This window comes from Eschrichtius robustus, chromosome 4, assembly GCF_028021215.1.
Source record: "Eschrichtius robustus isolate mEscRob2 chromosome 4, mEscRob2.pri, whole genome shotgun sequence".
NCBI lineage: Eukaryota > Metazoa > Chordata > Mammalia > Artiodactyla > Eschrichtiidae > Eschrichtius > Eschrichtius robustus.
This window is the reverse complement of record NC_090827.1, coordinates 67,972,211-67,993,856: the sequence shown is the minus strand read 5'-3', so window position 1 is coordinate 67,993,856 and position 21,646 is coordinate 67,972,211. Positions and strand designations below refer to the sequence as shown.

The window sequence follows — 21,646 nt, the reverse complement described above, 5'->3', positions numbered from 1 at the left end:
AAATCACTGTTGGATGGACAGTCATAGTGATGCCTGAGAAGAGATAAATTATCTTCAATCGAAAATGCCAATCTTTAAAGTTTTAATCACATTATTTGTTATTATTTAGGTATATTTTAAAATGAAAATAACATTTCAAATCCCTGTTTCAAAAAATCTCTTGCGAAAGTTTGATGATAGAGAAAAGATCTTTTTAGATTTGTAGGTGGCATGACACAGCTTCCCTACCCACCTCCAAAAAATGCTCAAAAGTGACAAAGCATATGTATAAACGAGTCTTGTCTCTATTGCACGTTTTAAAGTAGGCAGGAAACAAGAGAAACTGAATGTGAACAGAAACTGAAAAGGTTTTCTACCTTTTATATAAATATACTTCTGAATGAAAATATTGCTCTCTTAGTTCATAACAGTGTATGTTTATTTTTAGACAGAGTTTCCATATATGTGAATGTCATTCTTGATGGAAATCCTTTGTATTTGAACTATTCTCTTTTGAGAGAAAAGTATATTGTTAGGAAGTCTATTTAAATATTTATTTAGCATCCATATAGTGATTACATATATGATCTTTTCTCTTTTGAACTGGTTATCTCTTGATGGGAAAAATCAAAGAAAATTTTGGAGAGAGGATAAAATCAATGCTTGTAAAATACAGTGTGCTGGTCTCTCCACTACCAGTGTGGTATAGAAGTTGAAAGCAGAAACTGAAACAAATGGCCTGGGCTTTCATTCAACTCCACTACTTACTGATTGTCACCCTTGTTTTATGTAAACTCTCTGTGTCTGCTTGTTTTTCTGTAAAACTTAAGAACCATACATGATTCATAGTGTGTATGTGTGCACACGCGTGCACACGTGCATGTACACAAGGATCAGATTATATAACAAATAAGCAGTGTTCAGTAGAGTGTGTGCCACATAGAACTTGCCATGGAAGTGTTGGGCATGTTATCATTATTATTTTAATATCATCATCAACAGGCTCATCACCATCTCTAATAACGGAACAAAAAGGATGGATTTATTGTACAGAAAAATTCATACACACACTTAACAAATATTTATGTCAGGCTATGTCTTTACATGTCACAATAATACCCTTCTATGTCCTTTGGTTCTAAGTTAACAGAACCAAACATCCTCTTTTGAAAGAAAGAGGCAAAAGAAATAACAAAGCCAAAATAGCTTTCTCTTAAGGAATTAACTTCAGGTTTTCTTGAAGAGTAAAGGTATTCAAATGAAGGAAATCAATTTATAACAGAAAAATTTATAATAGAAGGAGAAAAAAAAGGAAATTAGGAAAGCATATAAGTAGAATTAATCATAAGTAGAAGCAATCAAAGTAATACAAGAGAGAAGCAGCTTGTATTAGAAAAAAATAACTAAGAATTGGAGAAAAAAAAACATAACCTAGCTTTAAATCTTGTCTGAGAGTTGGGCCTCAGAGTTTTTCAAGGTCAAATACCACTTCAGTGAGGAAAAATACACGCCAAATGCATTTTAATGAACAGTAAGAGCTGAAGTCGTCAGTAGTTTCTTAAGTTTAAACAGAATATATTCACTTTAGTAGTAGAGAAGCTGAAATGACAGAATACAAATACAAAGACAAATCTTTTTTGTCTCCAGGACCAAAGTAAGTAAGACGTTTTCAGAAGTAACAGGGATATGTAAGGATTACTGGAGTCCGCAGTTACATTTAGCTGTGCATCTGACCTTTCTATATAGAAAATATAAAACATCTGGGGCTTCCCTGGTGGCGCAGTGGTTGAGAATCTGCCTGCCAATGCAGGGGACACGGGTTCGAGCCCTGGTCTGGGAAGATTCCACATGCCGCGGAGCAACTAGGCCCGTGAGCCACACCTACTGAGCCTGTGCGTCTGGAGCCTGTGCTCCCCAACAAGAGAGGCCACGATAGTGAGAGGCCCGCGCACCGCGATGAAGAGTGGCCCCCACTTGCCGCAACTAGAGAAAGCCCTTGCACAGAAATGAAGACCCAACACAGCCAAAAATAAAAAAATAAATTAATTAATTAAAAAAAAAATGTGTTGTAATTAGCAGTTATAAATCAACAAGCTCTAATAAGCATTCAAAAACTATATTATTAACTAGAAACCAATTGAACAAAATAAAGAAACAGAATATGTATTTTTCTATAGAAGCTAAGGACTTTTACCCCCTCCTTTTTTGGTCTTATTATGTAAAACTAGTAATATTTATCATATCAAAACTGAAAATATCCTTCCAGGATTATTTTTTTTCACTTGAAATACATTGAAAACTCTGAAAATTATCATCTTTGAAATGATGGAAATAGTGTCTCCCAAATAAAGAGAAAAAAAAAAAAAAGAAAGAAGGAGAGGAGAGAGAGAAGGAGTAATGACGGGGAGAGAGACAGAGAGAGAAAAAGTATTCTTAGGGAATTTGAGTTTTCAGCCATATTTTCCTCAATTCCTGGGTTATTTTCCTGACATAAACAATGAAGAAGTATCACTGCATATTAACAGTATTTGACTGGACATATATTGCTTTAGATCATATGAAACTACCATCTTTTGTATTTCCAAAGTGGTCATGTACTAGCAATTTCATATAATTGCACCCAATTTAATAACTTTTTTCCTACTAAAAGTCAAATATTTCAGTTATATAATAATTATACAATCTTGATTTGTCATGATTCTTTCAGCATTACTGACTACATATATCTCTAAACAGAATTAGTTCTTTTTGTACCTTTTCCTATAGTTATTATCATATATTTTTCTTTGAATTTGATTTTTTAAAACAAGTAGCAGTTATTATTTTTCTTTACATCAATGCTACGATCATCTCCATGCTTGTCCTTTGGCTGTACATTTCTCCCCCATATAACTCTAACAATTGAGTTTATCGATTTTTTAAATTAAAAAATAAAACGTGGTGCCTTCCGGGAATGTAGAATAGTCAGTATGTTTTTCTCTCAAAGTTTATATACATTGAAGTCAAACAAAACTGTATTAGAAGCTAACTCAGAGTTCTTGGAAATCATACTTAATCTATTTCAGCTTCAATTTCCTCACTTATAAAATAGACACAACAGTATATCTGTCAGAGTTACATTGTTTCTATATACCTGACATATAGCTGGGTCTAAAAATGCAGGAATATGTACTATTTTTTTCCTAGAACAGTTCTGTTTTACCCATTAGAACATAAGGACATTTGTCTTTATTATCAGGCTGATTGTTTAATTTAGATGAGTCAACAGAGAAGTAACAATTATTTTAATTGTACTATTTTATTTATGAAGATCTGTTTGCTCATTTTTTAATTTTTATATTGTATTTCTTTTGTTTTGTATTCCACTTCTTTTCAACTTCCCACGATTAAGAACGACATGAAAATACTTCAAAATGGAAGTCTCCAGTAAGACCCCTTGTACCTGAAAGCCATAATATCAGAATTGGTGGGGAGGTGAAGAATCATTTAGTTTCTTTATTGTGGACATGAAAATTCAAAGGCCACACCAGGTCCGTGAGGTGCAGAGGCTTTTTCCCAAGCCAGAATCTTTACAAAATCTCCTCACTCACATTGTACAGTACAGTTTCTTTTTTTTTTTTGGCTTCCCTACCCCACCCCCAAAAGAAACAAAAGCAACAAAACAAACAAAACTTGAATAAAATCACACTTCAAAACCCCAAAAGCTAAAACATGAAAAAGAAAAAGGTTTCCTGTACTACTTATGGGAGCAGACAAATAAGGCAAAGTAATTTATGTGCACAAGAATGCAAAAAGCAAAAAAGTCAGAAATGGATTGAGAGTTCTTAACCTACAACCCAATCTCTCTCTCTCTCTCTCTCTCTCTCTCTCTCGCACAGCATGTATATTGGGTTTATTCCAAAAGTTTTTTCTTCCCCCGCTTTGAATATTCACATAGAATATTGAATATTACATAGAACATGTAATCAATTCTAGTTTGGTTCCTGATTATAGGGTCTCTATTGACCAGGGTAAGAGCTTCATGCTCTTGCAATTTCCTCTCACTCACACTTTGCTTTGCTCACACAGTCTTGCTTTGCTTTATTTGTTCCATTCCCCTGTCACTACATAATCCTTCTACCTTAAATTGCCTTTCCACATCCTCAGTTTGAGGTCTGAATATGGGGACAATAATCTCCTCTAGGCGACTCTGGTGACTCCTAGGTCCCTCCAGGGTGCCTCTGCCTCTGATATACAGTGTAGTTCTGCTCACATAGATGTTAGATTAGCCCACAAGGGGTTTGAGTCGGGTGACAAAATTAAGTGGAGCTCAAGTGCATTTTAATGGAGAACATATAATACAGTGGGAAAACACAGATATGAAACAAACACACCTAGGTTAAAATGTCAGTTTGCCACTTTATAGTTTTAGTTAAAATTAACCTCTCTGAGCTTCAGTTACCCCCGAAACTATGGCTCACAGGATGCTGTCAAGCTTAAAAGAGAGAATGTCAATAAAACATTTAATAGTACCGGCACACAGCAGGTCTTTGCACATGTGTCAACCCTTCTTCTTGCCTTACCATCCCATATAAGATACCCTGACAATTCTGGCATTCAGAATTGTCATTAATTGCCAGTTTTTGTCATTTATCATTTATTGGCCTCATTTCTTGGAATCTCTATTATTTCTAGTATATTATTGCTTTTTACACTGACTTGAAAGTCAAACTATTCCCTTTGGCCAGCTTTTGTATTTTCAAGGAACAAGATTTTTTTTCTCCTCAGTTTTCATTCCATTCTCTTCTAACTTCAGATGAAAATAATTTAAGTTCTCCTGAGATCTGATCAGAGGAACACTCTGGCCAGTCTTCCCCTTGATGATGGAGGTTGCCCTTGGTTAAGACTTTCACTTTCATCAGATTTTTCTAAAACTCAGATTTTTTTTTGCCTAACTAATTCTGTGCCTCCTCAATGATTCATTTCTTCTTCCTTCAGTCCCTAATCAAAGTTTGTCACAAATGGACTCTCCATTCCTGTCATATACATTCAATTCCTTGCAACATGCCTGGTTGGCCCAGTTTATCTCCCTCTTAAATTGAAATTAAAATTTTCACACTTAAACTCAGAAACCTCCTCAGTCTTTAAAGGCCGTGACCTGAAGAGCTGACCCGGTGCAGACTGGACTGGACAGAGTGGTCCCCCCTCCCAGGGTTCCACATGTCCTAGGAGGATAGGTCGCCATCCCAGGGCGGTGAAAGCAACACAAGCAAACGTTTGTTCAAAAAGCAGATACAAACAAACAAGCAAACCTCCAGCACTTTGCCTAGGGTTATTTTTCACTGAAATGGCTTTCAACTTTTAAAGTAACTAGCATGTACTGAGGATTTACTCTGGGCCAAGTACTAAGCTTCATGAGCCTCCAGTCTTTAAAATCTAATCCAGGTTTCAAAATCATAAACAATACTTTTACTGTGGGAGACAGTGGAAAAACTTTTTTCCTGTGGATTAGTTTCTAACGTTATGTCCTGAAATCAATAACATCTCAGTGCCTGCCAATAAAGCATGGAAGAAATCAAACTGTAAAACTAAAGTGCTATACTTGAGTATTATTTGGAGGCAACTACTAACAGATGTTTTCCTCTTGTCCGTGGTGGGACAAAAGTTCCTATTTTGGATTTAACTTCATTTTCACCTGAATGAAGAGCAAAGTTCCTCCAAGTTTAAGTGCATTGTCTGTTGCTGTTTGTTTGTGTGGGCCTGAAGAGGAAGGCCTGACTTAAGTCAGCTCTATTATTACTGTGTAAGTGCCCTCACCACCCCCTCTCTCCAACCACTGACTGTGTCAAAAAAAGCTACTGCTGTCACAAAACAAGGAGTCCTCACTGTTGTGACATTTCATTTATCTGGGCAGCAACATGCTTGAAAGGAGACTGCCTCGTCTGGGTAAAGTATGGAAGACAATCAAACCCAGTTAAGCAAACCAGTGTTGACATATTAAATCATGCTTGAACCAAGAAAGCAAAAACAGGCGACACACAAAACCTTCTAAAGAAAGTTTTGAATAAATAAATAATACAGGTCAGTGTAGTTCTAAAAAAAGAAGCTTTTAGCGTTGGAAAATACTGGGACGAGGTGAATACGGGGATGTCATTCACAGGAGCCAGTGATTCTGCTGCTCTCTGATTGTGGGGTGCAAAACTAGAGTTAGTGTGGTAAAGGGAAGCATAGGAGAATACTGGGAAGCTTTAGGGAAATCACATCACCTTACTTTCCAATCCATAAAATGGAAAATAAAATTTTGATAGTCCCATTCTTTATTTAAGAAATGTCCTAATAGAATCCTTTCCAAGCGCTTTGAATTCATCAGAGAAAAAGCCCTTATGCATATGGAGTAGTGCATTATTAGTCTCCTGCACAATCACACAGCAGGGACTTTGGAGTGCTCATTCTCTAAGTCTGATGCCTGCTAACAATTCCATCAAAGAAATGGAGTTATCCATCAGTCAAATTATCATTTTCTCTAATTGTTACTTCTCCCAAACTGTGTCTCTTCTTTTTTCTTTTTAAACTATACCTTAACAGCACTCAAATGAGCAGGATATCTTCAAGCTCAGAAAAGATCAAAGCATATCAACAAATCACTTGAGTTCTTAAGGACGAACCCTACTGGTCAGCCATAAATGCAGACAAAGTGTTTAAACAACAAAAAGAATCAAATACTAGAGGATAAGATGTGATCCACATCTATGACCAGAAATAATAAAGGATACAAAAGCCTTTTCATGTAATGATAACCAGTTATGAGATCATGAATAGCTTAGAATTCATAGTTTCATTTTTACAGCTAATTAATAATACACTTTCTAGAAAAAACTATGCGGAGCTAGTGGCTCCATGCCCTCCTGCTTTATAATAATTGGCATGTCTTTCTGGACTAACGTACAAACTAAATTTAAAGGCAATAAATTATACTGTTTAGGTAAACAGCATACTTAACCTTTTTTCCTGTGAGTAGTATAAACTGGATATATAAACAAATCAATTAAATAGATTGATACCTACAAATTAAGCTAAGCTTCTTATTAGTTGCTTAGATAGTTAGCTTTCTGTGCAACCCTCCAAAGTGGTTAAGCAGAATTTTCAAGGCTTATGGATATACAGGAGGTGTACTACTTAACTCTAAACATGTCGAGCAGAAAACATTTGACATATTAATTATAATAGAAATATGGTCCTAAGAAGAATCAGTGCTTTTTATTCAGGATTATCATGGATGCTATATGTGATTACAAACTACAAATCAATTTGTGATTAAGTGTGTTTATATACTGTTCAAAGTACAACAGTAGAATGGAAAATCTGAAGTTAAATATATGATTCTAATGCCCAGTCTAAAACGTGGTGGCTGTGTGATACTGGGCAGGTTAATCTTCTCCCTACTTCCAACCCTTGGACCCCAATTTATCAGTTTACTGACGATCATAAAATTTGCAACTAACATATTAAATCCTGATTAGCTAAAGTCAAGTCACAGGCTGTGCTAATATTTAAATATGTTATTCCCACCCCCCCGAATTAAAGTTCTCTTTTTCCTGCAAAAAAGGATAATTTTGTTTTAGTAATTTTGTTGTAACAGAGAGCTTATGAAATACATCAAGATTTCCATCTGTATCATATCTCCATTTTTAGTACTATGAAAAAATATGATTATTCTTATTTCAATGAAGAGCATTAACATAGCACCTCTAAACTCCTGTCTTTTGCTTTCCTTTATTCAGGATGAAATTATTTATTATAATTACACCACGTTGGCTAATAACATGAAATTAAATTTTGTGGTATCATTTAGTATCCTTTATGCTAAAATTGTTTTAGACAAAACAGTATGACTACTAGTTTGTGTTTCCAAGTTTCATAAATGTTCCTTTTATACTCCTTTCTCAAAGCCAGGATGTCCTTTTCCCTAAATTAATTTTTTAAAATATTATTTTTTTGAAGAAGTTTGAGAGATTTTGATAAAAGAATGTAGAAAGAATTTAAGGAAATGGAGGAATTTTTTCTCTATGGTCTGTAAATCATTTTAATTCTAAAGTTACTTGCAGAAGAAGAAAAGTAAAAGGTAACTTTTTCTCTATTCATGTCAATGTTAAAATGTCAATTCTCATTTTAAAAAGTTACTTTACTTGACAAATGTTTCAGTTTAATTTTTTCAGCTATTAACTCTTTAGTAAAATAAAACATGTTGACTAAAACATAAATGAAATGTACTTTTCAAAAAATGAACTACTTTTTATTTCTGGTAAAATGAATACCAATGAATTTTGCATTTGGTGGGTGGAGAGTGTTTCAGACAGGGATGTATATATCCTTCACTAATTTTAGCTTCCTGTAGGCCAGCAATAATTTTTCAAAATTAAAAGTTTTATATTTGGGCATTGTATACTTAGGAAACTATAGACTTAAGTTTAGCATTTACTAGTTCACCCAAGTCTTCTGGTTCCAACAACATGAAGGTCTAAGAAAACCTGGAAACACTCCAGGTACAAATACCTAGAAATTAAATTAAATAGAACAAAGTTTGGGGCTGATAAAGTTAATTCATATATTGGGACCCACAAAATTGAGGTCACCCCAGTGGCCCGGCACATGTCACAAATCTAAACCTAAATCAGCCTGCACTTAAGAGAAACCTAACATACACCAATCAGTATCCTCAAACTCAGCTTTAGTTAGCCCACCTTACCCTGGAAAGTAGGACCTGCTAGCCTTGTAAGTAAATCCGGACCTCCGAGACAATCATTCCCTGGTTCCGCATTGCCTCTTCTAAAGCTCTAAAAACCTCACTCTTGCCCAAAATCCCCTGGGAAGAGTGTCCCACTGCTGGTGAGGCACTGTACTCCCCCAGTCCATGGATTATTTTGAATAAAGGATATCATACTTGTTACTAAAATGTTTTAGTTTTGTCATTTAACAGGGCTCATTTTACTGTGTTTTGTTTTAATGCAGGGAAATTTTAAGATGGCAATACATTTTATAAATCTGGGGATGGAAACCCACAGGGGGCAGAAAAAAAGAGGGAACCAAAGCATGGAGTGCTGCCTTTTAGAGCTGATCCTATCCTGCTTCTCTGCAGGACAGGAGGGCTGAGAATGGGTGTGGGAAACGGGAAGACTTGGATTTTAATGTCCCAGGGTCCAGGAGAAAAAGCCATAGCCTTGTGTCAAGTGGGGAGCCCTTCAGAGAGTCTGAAACCTTGAAAAACTGCCTGCACCCTCAAGAAGGCACTGGTTAGTAGGAGGAGGAGAAGAGGAGAATTTGTAGAGTTAGAATAAGACAAAATATTAATATGCTTATCATTTCTGTGTTGTTTATACAGTTTCTTTGTATTTGAGTATAAAGCAGAAGGTTGGCAGACTACAACCTATGGGCCAAATCCTGCCTGTCACCTGTTTATGTAAATAAAGTTTTATTGGAATACAAAAAAAAAAAAAAAAAAAATAGAAGGCACTGGGTAAAACGCTGCCCATGTATACAGGGAGTGCCAAAGAGGCTTGTGGGAGGTGGGACCTCTTCATGGAGGGAAGAAATCAGTCTTCAAGAATCAAAATTTGTGGCCTTCCCTGGATTAGGTTTTGGGGTATAAATTTACATAAGACACTGAAAGCCACCAAACCTTAATCCTAACTATCATAAGACTCCTTAATCTGGACTACACGTTACAGTCACCTAGGGAGCTTTAAAAAAAAATACTGACGCCCTGGCCAGCACCACACAATGGAATCAGAATCTCTCATAGGTGTGTCCAGCAACAATATGGTTTCCAATTATTAAAACTACTTGTGTTGCACTATAAAAATGTTGAGAAGAGAAGAATTAGATAAAAACTGGTCCCAATAATACCTCATCAGTAGGAGGAAAGCTTAAATCATGTGAAGAACTCCTACAAGCCAATAAAAAAAGACAAGCGCTCCAAAAATGTATTTCATAAATTGGAGTGATTAGGACATGGATGCCATTTGTACTTTTTTCTCTACCTTGCTGTGGTTTGATTTTTCCCCTAATTTGCCAATATTGTTTACTTATGGTAATAGTAGAATGAATTGATAGTAAATATGAGATTCCAAAGTCAAGAAGCAATTAGCAGAAATAAAAAAGGAAAGAATTTCATTAGGTCTAATACAATCAAATGTTATATAATTACCATCTATATCAAAACAAGAAACATCTGGAGGGAAAGATAAATACAAAATTAATGCGCAATAGTCATGAAACAACATGGAGAGTGCAATATTTTGATATTTATTCAAAGGGATTAAGATAAATACATTTCTTGCCCTTACGTAGTTACATGGCCCTCAAATTTATATCTGTATTTCAGTTCCCTAATCTTTAAAATAAAGAAAAAAGGAGGATTCACTCCAAGAGTCCTTTATATTAGTGCTTCTCAAACTAAGATGCACATAAAAAACACCAAGGGATCTCGCTAAAATGTAGATTCAGATTCAGTTTTTCTATGATGGGGCTTAAGATTCTGCAGTTCAAAAGTGCTCAGGTCATGCTGAAGTGGCTAGTCAATGCTCCGCTCCTAAAGTAGGCATACTTTACATGCCTTTACAGGCTATCTCTGCAGGTGCATGTTGTATTATTTAACATTTCACATATGAGAAAAGTTGGGCTCAATCTGATTTTGTTTGTCCACAGTCACACAGCTACCAAATGGAAAAGTGAGATTTGAACTGAGACCTGCATCACCTTAAAGCCCAAAGCTCTCTGTTTACTGCATACAAAATCTCCTGGTGATTTCAGATCGATTTTGAGGTTTTAAGTCTACTTAATGATTTTATGCCAGTGTTGGCTACTTTGTTTCATATCATTTGCATTCTTTTTTTAACTTTTTGCTCTTAAGAATCTGAGAACAGACACTGAGATGTTTGCTGAATCACACTCAGTGAGTTTTCAAAATTAAATTTTCCTGTACACACAACTTTTCCCATGAGAGCTATACTGATTTATGTTATCAGACTTTGTGAAAATTCTTCTGCTGCTATCTGAATAATAAAAAAAAGCAAACAATAAAACAGAAGGAGTACGTTGTGGTTTCCCAGTACATTTAAGTATCATGGATTTTAAATCACTTCTGAATATATCAATTCAGATATATGATGATATATAATAGCCTTTATCTTTATCATTAAACCTTTTTTCAGAGAATTATCTTTCTATATTAATTTATTTCTATATTTCTGTGTTAATTTATATATTTCTATATTAATTTGTTATAATAAAAGTAGCCTATCCAATGCATATCATTTTAATAAATGCTTTTTTATCAGGAGATGTTTTGTAAAATATGAGACACTTGAACATAAATATAATCATTAATTCTCCATCCATGTGATCATAATGGAGCTCAAGATCAGAAATGCTAAAATTCCTTTGCACGGTAACAATACGGAATGTGCCACCATCATAATAAGACATTCTAGAGACTGACCCAAAGTAAAATGTACAAAGTAGCTATTACTATTGCTGTAAATATGAGGCATAGTATTTATTTGTTACATTTATTCTAAACATGGCATAGGAAAGGGAGACTCAAGACTTTGCCTAATGTACCTTCTTTTATGAGTGAGAAAGTAGGAGTGCAAAATCAAGATCAAAAGCTTGTCTAGGAGGGATTATGGAGTGTTTGTTTCTGCTTCTTCTATTTCTTTTCCTTTATTGCCAAATCTCTCTCTCTCTTTTTTTTTTTTTTTTTTTTTTTTTTTACTGAGCACATATCCAGAAGATTCACTGGACCAATGAAACATTAAGTTCTTAAAAAAGAAAAGGCTTTCATTCTTTCAACTGGTATAATAATTTACAAGCTGCCATCCACCACACCAATACTACTCATAAATAAACTGAGTTGTTTCATATTTGATATGTATGTATTTGACCCTAGGTATTATTAGGAATTCTCTACCCTTAAGACAGTATAATATGTATATGAATAGCCTCTTTTAGCAGGTAATTTCAGGGAGTAGCAGCTCTTTTATTTCTCAGATTTTAATGTGCAAATACATTTTAATGTAATTTTAGAGAGAAAAGAGATATATACAAAATTGATTAATATACTATGATAGATCTCTGCACTGAAAGCTTCCATCTGCTTGTTAAGCTGTTTCCCATAGTCTTCATGTGGCTTTTTTTTTCACGTCTGTGTTAAACATCACCTTTTCAGAGAAACATTTTCTTACTACCCATTTTTTTGCACACTCACACTGCCAGTAACAACACTCATAAACTGTAACTGTAGATGTGAGTGCATATGTACGTTTGTGAGCTATCTGTCTGCATTACTAGGATACAGGAATTGTAGAGATAGACTACAGTGCCTAGTACAATAACTTAAAGGATGAGTGAACAATAATTTAAAGAATGACTGATGATATCTAAGGAGAGAGCAAATCTCCTTTATAGAGTAGATTCCAATATATTTACATAGTTTTGATCACCCAGTAAATAAAAATGTAGGATTATCCTTTGATAAATGATTCTACTCAAGAATATACTCTCTAGTTTAAACAAATTAGAGAATTTTCTAAGCTGAAGCTACCCTGTATTTTCCAATGGACAGACACATATTCCTGTACATAATTTTATTTTTAATAAAATATCTAAGACATAGCTAATGTTTATTGAATAAGTACTGTTTTCTAGGCATTATTCTAAATAATTTTCATATAATATCTCCTAGAATTGCTATGAGGTAGTTAGAGATGAGGAAAACAAGGAATAAAGAGATTCAACAACTTGGCCAGGGATACAGAGCTGATAAATGGCAGAGGTAGGATTTGAATCCAGGCATTCTGGCTCAGAATCTGCATGCTTAAAACACTAGAGTACGTTGCATTTCATCAGCAGCATATTTCCTGATATCCTATATCACTTTATCCAAGTTAAATTAGTCGCATTTCAAAATGAATATGCATTTTAAGAAATGTACACTTCTTTCGTTCTGCAGAAAAATGTTCACTTTTGCAAAGGTAACCAGTCTATAAACATATTTAGCTTTAGCAGCACATGTGCTCACGTAGGCAGATGGAGTATATTTCAATCAGTGGTTCTCAACTAAGAGAGATTTTTGCCGCCAGGGGACATTGGCAATATATGGAGGCATTTTTGACTATGAAAATCAGGAGTGGAGTATTAGAGGCCAAGGAAGCTGCTAAATATCCTACAGGGAGCAGGACCACCCCTCCCCCCAAACAACTAGTTATCTGGCCCAATATATCAATAGTATCAGTGTTGAAAAACCCTGATTTAGAAAAAAAAAGAAAAGCAAAAACAAAAAAAATGCAGAGTATGCTCTAACATTTTAATAGAACTAATCTAAAATTATTCAAGGGAGGAGTTAAAAAGAAAAAAAAATCTATTTTATTACTCTCATGTGTAATACCTGCAAATAGATGAAATGACTTAACTACTTGATTGTCTTAGTGGTGGCTCACAGAAGCAGGTCACACACACACATATGCTCACACACCATTGACACTCTGCTTTCATAATTGCCATCTTTTGTTAAAATTTTTAAATTAAAATTAGTTTCCTTCTGTTGCATAAAATAGAATACCAAATAGGACCAAAAGTTCAACTCCTTTGAAGTTTTTTGGTAATGTGCCTAATTAAAAATAACTAGGCTCTCCAATGCATAATTATATGAACACCTAATACCCTAAATTTCCAGCCAATTTTGTTTCAAACATAAATATGCACCAGAAGTTTGAATGATCGACATACTATTCCCTGCAGTATCTGTACTGTTTCTGAATCAAGGCTCTTTCTTGAGCTCAGTATTTTCACTACATTTCCTTGCTGTGCAATCATCTCCCAGTTGGACAATTAATGTGCTTTTTCTCCGCAGCCCTTGGCATGTGACACCCTCCCTTACCCTGTATTTGAGCATGTACCATATACCTTCTTCACTCTGACTGGTTTTGGCAGTGACCAACAATCTAAATCTCTTTCCTCCATTTGATATAAGTGAAACTATAATTATCTAGGGGTAATTTCAAATTACTACTTCATTCCACTAGCAACTGATGAAGATTAGTGGTCTTGCCTTGCATCTGAGTAAGTCAGCAACATAATCACAAGAGAACTCAGCAGGCAACATTTGATTCATGTGAACTCAATTACTTCTGTCAAACACATTCACTTCACTAAAAAGCAGAAACTTCCAAAATGGGTTTCTGCTAACAATTTTGTGCTCAAAAAAATTTCATTTGACTCTTAAGGGAAAAAAATAGCATGAATTTCATCAGAAATAATAATAAATAACAAATATGGAAACATACTTGTATAAATGGATTTAATACATTATTAGTTCCTGAAAATAAAGAACATTTCAAGGAAATAAATTTGTATACCTAAGGCAGCTTATTATAGAAAATTCAGGCATATAAGTAAGCTTTAGAAAAATGAATTCACTCTATATTTTAAGGTAATACAGTAGAAACCAGAGTACTTGCTTACCTTGTTAAAATCAGATTATTATGGAAAAGGTAGCCAAGTTCTCCTAAAGGAAGTTAAATATGAACTGCTAAATGGACAGGGACCCCTGAATCACTTCTTGGTTGTCTTCTGGATTGAAGCCGCCGTATGTTAATAAGCTGCCTAGCATTCTGATTCCTTAAGGTTTAGTTGCTAAAAGCCTCTCGGTCAAGTCTATCATGCCCTGCACGCATATCAGGTCACATGAACATGATCCAACAGAAACTACCTGGTCACTTCCTAGTACAGATTCAGTAAATCTTAACATATGACAATCATTACAACAGGTTTACTCAAACTTCACCTTCTTATTACAGCCTTAATTAAATCCCAACATATTTTGATTATAAAAGAAACTGTTATTAAATGTAAATATGTAATAAGGCTATATTATAAACACTTTTCAGCATGTGATGTTTTGAGGTCTACAAAAATCACTAAGACGATCTCTATCATAGTTAATATATCATATGCCAATCACATATGATTTAATACCTGAAACTTGAAAATTTGGCCTGAGAATCTTAGGACTAAGTAAAGATTAATTTAAAAGATATATTTGTCAATTTTTATGACCAAGGATGTTTTCTAAAGATAAGTACAAAGTTAAGATAAACACAATTATTTATTTAAAATAAATAATTTTAAAACATAGTATTCTTTTATGACTTTGCTCATCCTATTTCCTCTTTTGAATTCATTTTCCTTACCTCTTGCCTTTCATTTTCTTTCTCACTTCTTAAGATTACATACACCACTGCTGTAATCAAGGAGTATGTAGTCTAATGGGGGTGGGGAGTGAATCATTAATCAAATAATAAGTTAACAAATATGTGCAAAATCATAACTCTAAATGGTTTTATGAAGGAAAATATGTGAGTAAATAACAGAGGGGGATGACCTAGTCTTCAAGGATCAGGGCCAGCTTCCTTGAACAAGGGGTGTTGGAGCACAGATCTGAAGGACCAGTATGAGTTAATCAGGCATAAAGGAGGTAAAAGAATGTTTCAGGGGAAGGGAACAGAATCATAGAAGAACAAGTAATGAAAGTGAGTCTTCGAGAAACTAAAAGCGAGCCAGTGTGGCTAGTACATAGTTTAAGATGTGTCTAGAGAGCTAACAGGAGCAAAGTCATGCAGGATCTTAGGCTACTTTAAAAACTTTATTTTAAAGGAAACCATTGAAGAGTCTAAAGTAAGTGTGTTGGGACTAGTCAGGGACTGAGGAGGATGGGTGTGTGCAACTACCAGATTTGCATTTTTGTAGAGATGATACACTCACATGGCTCAAAAACCAAAACTACATAAAAAGTCATTCATTATATTTAAAAATAAAGTTCCAACAAGATATGCTTATAGATTGGAGGAAAAAGGAAACAGAGAGAAGTGGGTGATTTTATGAGATAATTGCGTGGTAGTTTCTATAAATACTTTGGGATGAATTGAAACTGGGAGGTGGGTAAGAAGGAGATGTCAAGAATGATTCCTAGATTTCTGGCCTATCAAGGATAGCTCCAAAACATCAACGCCCCTACTTAAAGGTTTGGGGACAGTACATTAAAACCATAGAATGAGTTAGAGTTATGGAGGAATTGTATATGATACACACACTTACACACATAGATACATTTACATTTGCATGTACATATAATATATAGGTTTAAATGCATATATTTATTTATGTGGGACTATCTGTGATGCCTTAATTCTCTGAAACAAACCTTCAACATTTATTTATTCATTCAATAAGATATGTTATTTATAGAATAAACATTTGAAATTCCTCCTAGAGCGGCCACATATCATTTGTACATGGGAAAACACCAAGAGGCACTATTCATATAGACTGCACTGTGTAGAACAACTTCTGGTGCTGTGTCTACAGCCTTCATGACCCACAGCTTTTGTTCCTCCTACCAGAGTAGGGTAATAAACACATTAAGACAGAATCCAGTTTATTGACGTTTCCTCCAAGGTAGCCTCTCCAGTTCATCCCTCTTTCTCTCAGGTCTCTACTCCTCAATTAGTAAGAGTACGAGAATAGAAAGTTGCAGTAAATGCATGCACTAAAAAACATCCTGTCAGAACACTATTTCCCCAAGATGTTTTCATGATAAGCACCTGCAGAATATTTTAAGCCCAGCAACAATCAAAAATTATCCTCTAAATGCAGAGGTCCTTTATACTCTGTGTCAATATGGATGAAGACAAAATCACTGTGTTTGAAGTAAAGCTACCACATATCATTCGCTAAAAGGATATAAACAAATAACCAAATCAAGCATGCTGCTTTATAATACTAGTAAACAAATTCTTAGAAATAATAAGATTCATATTATAAATATTTTAGGGAAAAGAATACAGTGTATTCAATGGATTATATTTAACTCCCACTTCTGATTCTACAATTACATGTATCTTTCACCTTATACCAAGAAGGCTGCTCAAAAAGAAAAGTTAAGGTAATGTTAGTTAGAACTTTCCTTTAAATCCAAACCTAAATAAAATCTGATTCATTTCCTTGACAAACTTAAAAGCATATCTGAAACATAATTTTGATTTAATAAAACTTTACATATACATATAAAGGAATAGAAAGTTGTAGATTACATGGAGAAATAATCATGCACTTGATTGTAGATGGTATACAAATATGAGGTGATGCTGAAAAAGGAAGTTTAAATATGGTGCAATGTGTTTCTAGAGAGAAATAATTAAGCAAAGTCAGTATGATTTACAGAAAATTTCCTAGTTTTGTTTCCCTGGATCTACGGTCAATCTACAGTCAAGCCTGAACAAACTTGAGCAAGTTTGATCCACATTATATACTGGATTTAGAAAAAAAAAAAAATGCACCTGAAGCTACCAGTGGGATTAGGGGACTTCTTAGCATTTGGTTTTCTCCTCAGTTAATACACATTAACTCTCATTACCTATTTGGCATGTACACATCATGGTGAAAACAAGTTCAGATTCATAAGGATGGATTTTTCCTCTTTTAAGGAAAACGTGTTTTCTTCTTCATAAGTTGTTCTTCACTTTGCATAAAGTACTATCCTGTTCCAAAAAGCTATTGATAAAGATCCAAGTTTAAAAGGGCAACTCACCACACTGTGGGCAAAATGAGGGTATTTTCAGATGAAGAAGGAGGCATGCATGATCAAGTTTCAATTTAAAAGAAAAACTAAAACAAAAATATTTCCAAGTGCAAATTGCTTTGAAATGACCTTTCTGTATTGGCTCTATCTCCAAACAGTTATTTTCTTGGGTTCTACTTATTATGCATTTAAAATTGACCCAGAAATTCTTAAAAGCAAGCATGTAATAGCCATTACATGTAAACAACACAGTAAACTAAGTCCTGTCACCTTACACATATTTTCCAATGAAGTTCATGTGGCTGAACTTATATCTGAAGAAATTTTAAAAGGCAGTTAAAAGCATGCCAAAACAAGTCTCATCGAAGGTTTACATTTGAATTTCATATAACGAGTAAAGAGTACTATTTTCTCTTCATGGAGATAAAGTAGCAATAAAGTAGCAGACACTAATCATACAAAGAAAGTTATATACAAAGAAATAATCCCTTGATCTGAGCTGTCCAAAAATAAAACTTCTGAAAGCAAAATGAATATGAAATATTACACTGCAAGTAAGACACTCTCTGAGAATTATGTATATCCAATAAAATATTACATTAAATGTTTCACCATTGCCAGAAGTTTTAAAATTCTGAGAAGAAAGAAACCAAACTTGAAGAGAAATAATCTCCATAAATTAGCAAAGTAAAAGGTCGTTTGCTCATAATCACTGGAAGAAATACATATACATGATCCAACTGAAGATCATGACAACCCGTGCAGATCCACAGGTAAACTCTTACCTTGACAGGTGCCGTTTTTCTCTTCATATCCTGCCTTGCACATGCATTTCCCGATGGGCACAAGCCACTCCCCTTCAGCGCTGCAGTGCATTTTGGGTGGTTCATCTGTCACAGAATGGTTGACACAGGAGCCCGACACTTCAAGCAACTGTGAAGAATCAGCTCCAGTGATTGTGTCAGGGAAGACAGCCAAGTGTCGTACCACAGAAGGGCATTTTTTATAGTATACACGAACGGAAACGAGAGCAATGCAAGCACCCACATCTTGAAAAGCGAGATAAAATCCCTTTTTGCTTAGAGGTCCTACATCTCTGACCTCTGTATTCAGTTTCATGACACGGTCACCAAGATCAAGTTCTGTAAAGCTTTCATCGGCAGCAATGGTATCAATTTTGATGTACTGGTTTTCCTTGATGTTTCTCCCATTCTCATCTGACTCAAAGTAATACATGTTAAAAGTTTCCTTACAGGTCCCCAGCCCTCCAGGAAGACTGTTGCAGTCCCGCAGAGTAAACTTGAGTTCTATGAAGATTCTGGAAGCACCTTCGTTGGAGATCCAACTGGTCAAAAGCCAGTTATTTTGATTCTGTTCCATAACTTTGCATACTTGGTATGTGTGGATAGGGGCATAATTTTCATCAACTTCACCAATCTCTTCCCACTAGGTAATATAATAGAAGGACAAAAAAAAAATTAAAAGACAATTAGAAAATAACCAGCAAAAATAGTCAAAGAAAACTAATTCAGGTGTAAAATTTCTGCATCCTCAATATACAGTATTGAGAGGAGCTATACCGTGAAAATTTTAAAAAATTATTTCCCTTTTAAAATTACGTAAATAAAGTATTAGTCATTGTCTCCAATGTAACTCAAGCATGAGGACATGTGAATTATATTCCCCAGGAAAAATCATGTATTTCAGAGTAATAGTAAAAGAAAATTCAATCTGGATGTGATTAACAAGAAGCAGTGAAAGGCAAGTATATATATTTAGAAGAAAGTTTGAAAGAAAAAGGGTAGGTAAAGTTTGAAAGAAAAAAGGAAGTACAATTTGTTTTAAAATGACAATGAGAAAAAAAGCAGTAAATGTGGAAAAGAAGGGATAAATATGTAACGTGAATCCACATTTATTTAACCCTGGCATGTTACAAATAACACAACAATGTTATAAAACTTGAAAGAAAATTCATTAGTTTAAAATTAATAACAAATGTTTATTTCATTGAACCAATCTGGTTAGGAATCTTTTACAATTGGATAACTAAGTGTTTATTCATACATATTCACAAATATAAACCTAGAGACAGACAGAAAATAGAGATAAAAACTATAGATTAGTAATATCGAGAGCCTTGTCATTTCAAATACTGAGACTTTTTTGTTATACATATCCTGGGAATGCATTATTCTTTCTTACCAATGCATTATTTTATGCACAATGACCTTAGAAGTTCTGAATATACACAGGATGTAGAAAAATTAAGTATGATTTATATAGCTTCCAAAATACTATTCAGCCAAAGAAGAGATCTAAACCTATCTCTTTCCTAGTAAAATACTACGGTTTTGAGAATGTCAATGCACCATACCACTTTCTAAACAGTGTAAAACCAGATTTTTCTTCTTCATAAAGGTTATTATAACAAGAAATTTTTAAAACCTGTCTACAATCTGTGTGAATAAAACTACGTATAATTTTGTTTTAAATCTTCAAAAATTGTCCTGAAACACACAGAGCAATGAAACCATACATACTGACTTTCAATAAATCCAGAATGTGATTTCAGACATTAAGTATTAACTTCACAGAACCTCATTTAGTTAGACATGAAATTAAATGGAGCATTATTTTTTGATTCTGTTGAAATGACAAAGATACGAAAATGTGACATCACAAGGGATGCACATAAATCGTATACCTCAGATGGCCCCTCTCAGAGTTCTAGCTGCCATCAGACAGACAGAAGTAAAAGGTCTGTCTTTTAAAGAGGGAAAACTGCTGAGCTCCTTAAAATCACAGAGACATCAAGGTTGTATCTTACCTAACAACTTTCACATTAGGGTGTTACATGAAACCTTAGTTCATTCATTTAATCTCACTTTTGTCCTCTCTCAAAATTTATCTAAATTGTACTTAGCCTCTGATTTTCTAAACCAGCTTTCTCTCTCATTAAACTACTTACAGTTTCTTCCTGAAGCCATCCAGGTATCAATATGTTTATTATAAATGCTTAATGAATGTCATGATTAATATTTCATGGAAACAAGCACCTCAGCTAACCAAATGAAAACAACAAAAATGATCAACTTACTGTAAGAAGATTAATTAAATGTATTTTCTTTGCATTAGTAAATTGGAAAAGAGCATCGAAAAACTCTTCTCTGAAAAAGGAAAACCAAAATGCTACGTTATCTCTGTTTTAGATTCTCTTATTTTTTAATAGTCTTCCAATGCAAAATACAAACATATTTCAAATCCTTGGCCTTAAATCATTTATAGAAGACTCATTTCTGCATCACATATTCCAATAGGATCCTGCTAGCAAGTCAAAGGAATTGGACAAGTAAGAGGAATTGGAATAGGAGCATCTTCCAAGATTATAAGGCAAGCAATTCACAGTCTTTGTACAAAGTCCAAGGTACCACAAATATTATTAAAAATGCAAGCCAAGCAGCACTTGACAAGACAGCTTAATAGTTACTGCTTCGGGTGATAATTTCAAAGTATGTGCATAGGCATATTACTTCTCTGAATATTCTCAATTAAGAAGAGGAAAAACTGTAATTTTCTTTGATGTTAGGATTTATCAAGGTGGGATTTTATGTATTTTTCTTTTCAAGTGTCCAAAATATAAATGAAGGCTCACATTTTCTATTTCTAATGCATGAATAGGAGGACTTTAATTTAAATAATTATGGCTATAAGCCATTCAGAGAATCAGAAAGGTAATATATACACATTTCCAATAAGTATCTGCTCCTATTTAGACAAATACGCTAAGAAACAAGCAAAAATATTTCATTTATTTTAGATTGACCAGCTGAAATAAAACGTTGAATTCTTCAAAGTTTTCTTCCCTTTTAATACAAAGGAGACATCCTGCTGTCCTCAGCAAATATCTTATTTACGAAGAAGAAACAAGGAGACAAACAGAAAGTAATACTCATCAAGAACTTAAGATCACAGCAGGTATATTCCTAGATGCTTTCGCAAATGTCATGTCAAGGAGATTACCGCAATTTAATGAAGGGCACAGACAGAAAACAC

General features: G+C 34.4%; 1 protein-coding gene across 5 annotated transcripts in view; it reads right to left on the bottom strand.

The window, feature by feature from the left end:
• Positions 1 to 21,646, bottom strand: part of EPHA5 (EPH receptor A5) — a 313,241-nt gene that overhangs the window by 233,331 nt on the left and 58,264 nt on the right. For all 5 annotated transcript variants that reach the window (XR_011073840.1, XM_068542188.1, XM_068542190.1 and 2 more), the window contains one exon: positions 18,379 to 19,039. Coding sequence is in view for 4 of the 5 variants with exons in the window: in XM_068542188.1 (XP_068398289.1) it covers positions 18,379 to 19,039 (661 nt within the window). In the remaining variant the exon portion in view is untranslated. The remainder of the gene's footprint in view (positions 1 to 18,378; positions 19,040 to 21,646) is intronic.